At 51.2% G+C, this 7,795-nt stretch overlaps 1 protein-coding gene across 1 annotated transcript; it reads right to left on the bottom strand.

Moving 5' to 3' along the window:
* Nucleotides 1-884: 884 nt before the first annotated feature.
* On the bottom strand, nucleotides 885-1,280 carry LOC108630490 (mucin-2-like). The gene has a single exon (XM_018033820.1). It carries the CDS (start codon nucleotides 1,278-1,280, stop codon nucleotides 885-887), a length of 396 nt encoding a protein of 131 aa, XP_017889309.1.
* Nucleotides 1,281-7,795: the final 6,515 nt, after the last annotated feature.

Raw genomic sequence — 7,795 nt, 5'->3', positions numbered from 1 at the left:
ACTTGTGATTTAAATTCCAAATTGGAATTCATTTGTATTTATTTAAAAACCCTGTCTCAAACTACTCCTCGAATTCCGGACCCCGTTAGGTCACAATCTAACAATGAGTACGTTTACTTATGTGCACTTGTGCATGTTCGTGTTTTTATTACATGCGTACATGAGGATGAACAACATTAATCGTCAGATGACAAGAAACAATTCCCTTGGAAAACCAAGAACGAATAGAGATGCCCGCAGAATGTTTGAGTTTAATTCCAAACGTGCGGTTGCCGACCCAGAGGCGTCATGGAACGACCTAGCTGAGGTCGAGAAACGTGGAATCGCAGCGATGTCTAATCCCGCGCGACCACGACCCCAACGTCTGGAAAGACAGAAGCAGCGATCCCAGACATGGAGGGAGAAGAAGGCGCCCCCTACTCCAGCTGAGCAGGCAACAGCGCTCAAAGAACAGTCATTAGCCGCAAAAACTGAAGTCAGTGAGCCAGTTGGGCTAATGTACAATGTCGGACCAATATCCGGTAGTATAAGCGTCGATCAGCTTACCGGACAGAATCTGGAGTTCTCAACATTCCCTCTGCTAGTTCAGAGGACGTTTAGAGATCTACAAGCAGTAGACGACAGATTGGCGAGGAAACTACCTTATTCCGCCTTTCTCCACGGCTGCACTACTGCTTTAGCTGCAAACATCATAGACATGCAGCAAAACGAGAATAAAGAGGGCGGCCTTCGTGCTGAGGGTGACGTTGGAGCGTACTTGGACCAGATGTTATTACCTGGGCCAATTTGTGAATATTTGTTTTAACTTGAATTTGGGTTGGGTTTTTTTTTCTTTTTTCTTGCTCTTGGGTATCGCGTGTTTCTACTGTGGTTGGCTGGCTTTCCTAAGGATGTGGACTCTGATCTGTGTTCTGCTTTTGGTGCGTTCTGGTTCCGGGGTGTCGGTCCGGGGTTTCGAGTTGTGTGTCCGGTAGGTTGTTTCCTGTGTTGGTTTCTTTCGGGGTGTTGTTCCGGTTGTTTTCACACCGTGGTCCGCTTGTAGTTGGCTTCGGGCTTGGTTCGGGTTCGGGTTCGGTGGTTTGCGGGGGTGTTGTTCCCTTCCCTGCCGGCTGTTTCTGCTCGTCCGGCCGTGGTTCTGTCCCTTGTGTCCCTGGTTTGTCGTCGTGATTGGTGTTGATTCTCGTGGTTGTCTCTTCAAAGTCTTCGTCTAGGATTTCTGTGATTTCGCTCGTTTCGCTGTTTGCGAGTATGGGTGTTCCTTTAGCTGTTAGAATGTACATCCTCTGGATGGCGTGTTTGTCCAGGGCTAGTTTGTTTGCTCGTTTTTGATTGCTTCCAGTGACCTCCCGTCGATCTGTAGCTTGATTATCTTTCCTCCTCCGGCCATCCTTTCGCCTATTGCCGTCCAGTTTGTGGTGTTCATTTCTTTGCTGAATTGTTCGATAGCTTTGGCGACGTTGTTCTTGTTGAATCTAGGGTGCGTCACTTTACCCTCTATTGTAAATCTGTGATCGGGCGTTGTCCCTTCGTCGACCCTCAGTTTGACGCCGCTTGGCATTATTATATGCTTTGCTGCTTTCACCAACCAGTCTGCCGTGAATGTTGTCTTGCATGTCACTATTATGCCCCCGTTTCTCTTGTGGAATTTCTCAAATCTTAGGTGTTGAGTTTGAGCCCCTTTTGCTATCCTTACTTCCATGTATCGTTCGGCACATGCTGCCAGTGCGTCCCTGAAGTCCCCGCATTCTGCGGGCGTCAGTTTGGTCTCTGGGTAGTCCTCGGGTACGAATGCTCTTTGAAAGTTCGGGATTCTTCTTGTTTTCTGGTCTTCTGGGCTCATGGTTGCTGGTTGCCTTGTTCGTCTCGGGGGAGTACGGTTTTGGTTTTGCGGGTTGTCTCCGTATTTATAGCCGTTCTCTGAGTTCGGATTTCCCCTGTCTCCTTCCGTCTCTCGTGCTGTATCGCGGGGCGTGGTTTCTGTCTTGCTTGTTTCTGGGTCGTTTTCTGGGTCCGTTTCGTTTTGTGTGTTCCTCTTTCCGCGGGTCTCTGGCTTCTGTTCCCGTCCTTCTCCCTGTTGTTTGTTCTTGTCTGTTTTTTGTCGTTCGTTCTGTTTCCTGTCGTCCGGTCCCTTCAGTTCTCGGGTGTCCGGGTCCTTTCTTTTTCTCGGATGCATTCCTGTGCAAGGTGTCTGTTTTTACCGTCCGTCTGCATGTTTGTCTGTTTTCCCCGTGTGTCGCGTTCCCTGTTGCGTCTCGGGTGTTTGGCTTTGTTTCTTGTTCCCTCCTTCCGGGGGTGAGCGTCGTGGCTCAGGGGGTATTTTCCGTGGTCTTGCTTGTTCCTGTTATGTTTTTCCTTTTCTCATGGGTTTTGGTCTGCTCCGTCGTGCGTTCGTTATCGCCGGGTGTTTCCCGTTTCTCGCTTCGTTCTTCCCGCGCTTGTACCGCGGTTTGTCTGCTCCTCTCCGTCGTGGCTGTGCCCCTTTCTGGTTGGTCGGTTTGCATTTTTTCGGTCGGTCGTTTTGCGAGTCCGGTGGTCGGTCGGTCTGTGTTTGTGTGGGTGCGTTCGGATTTGCGCGCAGGCTTGTGTGTGTGGTAAAGGGTCGAGCTTGCGGCGGGTGGTAGTTTTCGCGTCATTTCGGCTTCGTATCGTCCACCGTTCTGTTCCTACGTGCTTTTTTGCGCTTCGTCTGTTTTCGGTGTTCTCGCTGTGATATTTCTCTTGTGTTTGCCTTTTTATTTCTGGTTTTTTGGTGCCTCCTGTTTATTGCCGCAGTCCTAATGGAGTTGGATTTGTACAATCTGTACCCCATGGTAAGTTTTTAATTCCTGGCCTTGCCTTTGTTGGGGCCGGGGGTTTGGTCTCCTTCGCGTGTCCCGTTTGTTGCGTGTGCCTTCCTGTTCCTGTCGGGGGCTTTCTAATTGTTGTGCTTTGTTTTGTTTTCCCTTCTAGGGGGCTGTGGATTCTGATGGCGGTCAGGTTCTCGGGCCCGTGTTCGGCGTGCGGGCCGTGATCGTGCCGGTCGGTTACCCGGCCCGTCAGTTGGACTGGGAGGATTGTGGGGTGTTACGATCGAAGATTCGGCACTACCGTGCCCGTCGTATGCGGATGGTGTCCGTATTCGAACGCGAGAGAGGGGTCCGCGTTCGACGTGAGGAGGATCGACCATTGCGCTTCTCTTATCGCCGGGGTGGCCTGGTCTTAGATGGGGCCTGTCCCATGCTGCTCGCGTGGCTACGCGGGATTGTCATGACGGGGGAGCCGTTGTGCGGGTTCCCGATTATGCTCCAGCTGGAGTTGTTGCTGACATTAGCCCCGGCGGGGTCGGAAGGGTTGGGCGGCGGATTTGCTCGCGACAGGGCTGTCCTGGAGCAGCGACCTGCGGCCTCCGTTTGTCGGGTGCGTCCTTCCGTTAGGCCGCCACCGTCACCGTCACCGTCACCGTCACCGTCACCGTCACCGTCACCACCGTCTGAGTAGGGGGGGCGTTTGTTTTGCGTGTCCGCGCTTTTGTTTTGTATATGTGTGTGCAGTTGCGTGTTGGGTCCTGGGTTTGCGTGTGCGTAGCGTGTTTTTATTATTCGTCACTTGTCCAGAGTTTCGCGTTGTTGCGTTTTATTATTATTTGTGCTTTGGTATTGTGTTTATTGTGTTTGTGGTTTGTTAAATAAATGTTGATTACGCCATATTCCTGTGTTTTATTGCGTTTCGTAGTTTCAGGTCTGATCGATTCCCGTGGTCCTTGCCCGTTGGTTCTGTTCCCGTTCTGTTCCTTGCATTGTTTCGTCTTTCTGGTGGCCCGGTCCGATCCTTGTGCTTGGTCGGGTTTTCCGCGATGTGTTCCTGGCTTTTGTTGGTAGTGTTGCGCCGTAGCTGGTCTCGCGCGTGTAGGTTTCCAATTGTTGCGGTTCTTTTCCTCCTTTTGTTTTTTGGGGTCTCCCGTCGCCCGGGAGGACTAATTGGGTGTTTAGCGGGCTTTCTTTGTCGTCCTTGCCGTCTGTCGGTGTCTGGGGTCGTTTGCGGCTTGTTGTCCGTCTTTCGGTTGTCATCATACTGGTTGTTTCGGGGCTCGTCTTTTGTCTTTTCTTAATGACATGGTAAGTGAGCGTCCGGCCTGGCGGTTGCCGCGCGTGGCACGGTTTTTAGGGTCCCCTGCCGTTGCCCGGTATTTCCTCTGCGTGTTTAGCGTGGCTCGAGTGTCGGTCTTTACGGCCGTCCGGTCCGATTTGTTCCGGCCGGGGCCTCTCTTCACTATCTATTGTCGTTTCGCTGGGACCCGACTTTCTCTGGCCCGGGGTCATTAACCCCTCCAAAGGCCTATACACATACGGTTACATGAGCAATACCCCACTACTTGCAGCAGGTATCGATGCATATATCGACAGTAGTAAAGCGGACTACCGCAGCCTAGCTGTTAAAGTGGACTTATATGACGAACTTCGTGAGCGACGATCAGTGCAACCATCAGGAGTGGGTTATGCTTGGGCCACCGCACAGGAGCCTGACAGGCTGATAATGTCTACTCGCAGTACCGGCGATTGGGACTATCAGGCTTGTCTTCGTGACCGCGGACGTACTAGAGGCGATGTTACGCAATGGAGGGGATCTACTAGTAGGCGGTCAAGGACAGGAAGTTTGGAACATCAGACAAGACACATCAGACAGGTCATACCCATCGCAGATAATGGGCAACCCGATTGTGTAGGTCGTGACACATGGATAGTGTTGCATCTGACCTACCCACTGGCACACATCCTCGATGTTTATAGGATGACGGTGCTAGGCGAGGTAACACCGCGGGGCGAACAGATTACGCGGAAAGAAACATTCATTAGGACAGCCGGCCTGGTGGATATTTCTGATAGAGCTACGCGACTTATTTTCGTCCTACCGACTAAGACAACAGCATCATGTGCGCCGTGTCTCCGTGCTGGCGTCCGGGCTCTTTTCCGGCTGGCTTTCTCGAGCCGGCTGTTCTGCTTCCCCGGTTTTTTACTCTTATCTCGTGGTCCTGGTCCGTTTCTTTCGTCGGGGACTGGATCGTTCCGCGCTCCTCTGGCTGCGGCCTTGTCTATTACTCTCCTGCCTGATTACTGGCCGTGTTCCCGGCTGGTTGCTTGCGTTTTCCAGGGGGTGATCGCGGATTTTGCCGGTTCGCTGCATCCGTTCTTTCGGCGTGGCTGGTGGTCTGTCGGGGGTTTGTGTGGTGGTCTGGGTGTGTGTTTGGGTGTGAGTGTGTTCGGGGTGGTCTTTGTTTTGGGGTGGGTGTTTCCGGTTTCTCCGGGGTTGGTGTATTGGGTGCTGGTTGTCTTTCGGTGGTCTTCCCCTCTTTTTGGATTCCATTTTGTATTCGGTTCCGTCTTCTGTTGGTTTTATCGCTCTCCTGGCGGCTTGCCGCCATGTTGTGTTCGGGTACGCTCGGTCCGTGGGAGTGTCTCTGCCCGGGTAGTCCCGGTTGGCTGACGCCTCATTGGTTCTCATTTCCCTCGCTCTCGGGTGGGCACTTCCCATGTGGCTCTTGTGCCGTTCGGACGTGTTTTGTTTTCTTTACTTTCGGTGTCCCCGCTAGGACGTAGTTAAAAAAGTGCTAACGGTCTACACCGTACATTCGAATCTAATTTAAAATCTTAACGGTTTTCAACATTCTTTTCTCATAATGTGAATATTCCTTTTACACAGTGAGTGATTCAGGGGATTTTTACGAGAAATTGATCAGGGCAGGCCGCTGTCGTAAGCGGCCTATGGCCACAAGGAGAGCCAGACTTCCTGAACTGGCTATCACGATTTCCAAGGCCCTTCAAGGGAGCAGTGCTGCAATTAAACAAATCTGAAAAGAATTCCGGGCATCTTGTTAGTGAGGTGCAATTTTCCAAATTATCCACCTCTCCTGAAAGGGGATATTTGAGCGATACTGCTGTATCGCAAGGGCATAGGAGGAGCGGTTCGGTGTCGCCGGTCCCACGCGGTGGTTCAGAAGACAGAACGGTGAGTCCCGTATCTGCCGAAAGATTGGCCGGATTTCACGATACTAGTAATTATTATATCCCCGAATCGGACGTTTCAAATAGATCGGGTTTCGTGAAACGAATTCTCAACGAGAATAGCAATCTGGATAATAATAATACGGTTATCGCGAACGCGAATGTTCAAGTAGACAAGATGGCCGACAACGCGGCTCGGAGCGTGCCTCGTCCCGTTCCGCGAGTCATCTCCAACGTCAAGATGGACGACGTTCCGACGGTTAAGACGTCGAATCGCTTCGCGCTTCTTGCGAACATTTTTGACCCTGAAACTAATCAGGGAAATAATAATTTTCAAAATACTACTTCGAATAAAACTTCGAATCCGGTAAAAACCGTTCAGGTGACCGATTTTAAATCTAAGGTCGGGAAATCAAATCGCGACGAACTCGACGGTGCCGGCGATGCGCGCGGCGAGGTGCGGGGTGGGAGGGTCTCCTCCAAGATTCCTCCGGTTTATGTCACGCGGTTTTCGTGCTCGGCGCATCAATTTCAAAAGGAGATGCTCGCTCTATGTGGCGACACGTTCAAAACCAAGCTTCTCAGGTCTGGAATACGGGTTGTGTTCAATACGATGGAGGCGTATGATACCTTTATCGAATTTTTAAAGGAAAAAAAATCTTCAATATTTCACATACAGTAAAAGTTCGGAGCGTTTGCTTAGCACTGTCCTCCGTGGCCTTCCGGCCACGCCGATCGACGAAGTAATTAATGAAATCAAGTTGCACGGACTAGAGCCCATTTCGTGTTCCGTTATCGGTAACAATGGTAATAGACAAGTCTATAGAGTTAACTTTCCCCCGGGCACCTCGTTAAATCTTGTCAACAAGATCGGGTACCTGTTCCGCATCAGGGTCTACTGGGACAAGTATTTTTCCCAGAAGAACTATACACAATGCTTTCGGTGTCAAAAGTTCGGTCACGCGGCTACGAATTGCAACGTGCAGCCTATGTGTGTCAAATGTGGAAAAGGGCATCACACTTCCACTTGTGCCAAACCCATGGAGGAGGCGCCGACCTGCGCCAACTGTGGCGGAGGACACACGGCAAATTACTCCGAGTGTCCAGCACTGCTTGACTATCTGGCGTATAGAGACAGGGGGAAAATCGCCAGAGATAGAGCTGTTGCCCCCAAAATTATCGATGATCATTTCGGTCCTCCCCTGCCCCCTACGCGAGTAGGTGGTAGGGCTGTGCCTTTTACTCCGGGTTATGCAGAAAATAACAGGCTTCCTGGAATTAATTTCGATCCTAGATCGCGTAACTTTAATAATCGATCGTTTGCTGATGCCGTTAGGGGCGATCAGGCACCTCCGCGCGAGGCTGCGGGGGACAGTGCTTTCGCGTTATTCGACGAAATTCGAACGCTTCACTCCTTGGTAGATGTCGACTTCATGCTTGGGTTAGTAAGAAACCTCAACGCGCAGTTACGATCCTGCCGCACTAATGCGGAGAAATTCCGCGTCTTCGTTCAAGTCATGAATCAGTTGGATTAAATGGCTGCTCCGGCTTTTCCAAAAATCGTTCTCTGGAACATTCGCTCATTCACGAGAAACCGGAATGAACTTCTGCTCCTGATTGCCAGAGTGCAACCGGATATCATTCTGTTAACTGAAACCTGGTTAACACCTCGCGATGCCGTCGGTATTCCTGACTTTGTAATGATTCGTTGCGATCGCGTCGGAGGCAGGGGAGGCGGAGTGGTCATCCTGCTCCATAAAGATATTTCTTACGCCAACGTCGTGACTGCTCCGGCAGCGTGCCTTGACATCCTCTTT

Source organism: Ceratina calcarata, unplaced genomic scaffold (genome assembly GCF_001652005.2).
Source record: "Ceratina calcarata isolate Rehan_Ccalc_2016 unplaced genomic scaffold, ASM165200v1 scaffold775, whole genome shotgun sequence".
NCBI classification, from domain to species: domain Eukaryota; kingdom Metazoa; phylum Arthropoda; class Insecta; order Hymenoptera; family Apidae; genus Ceratina; species Ceratina calcarata.
Note: the sequence above shows the minus strand (reverse complement) of the source record. Positions and strands in the feature narration are given on the sequence as shown.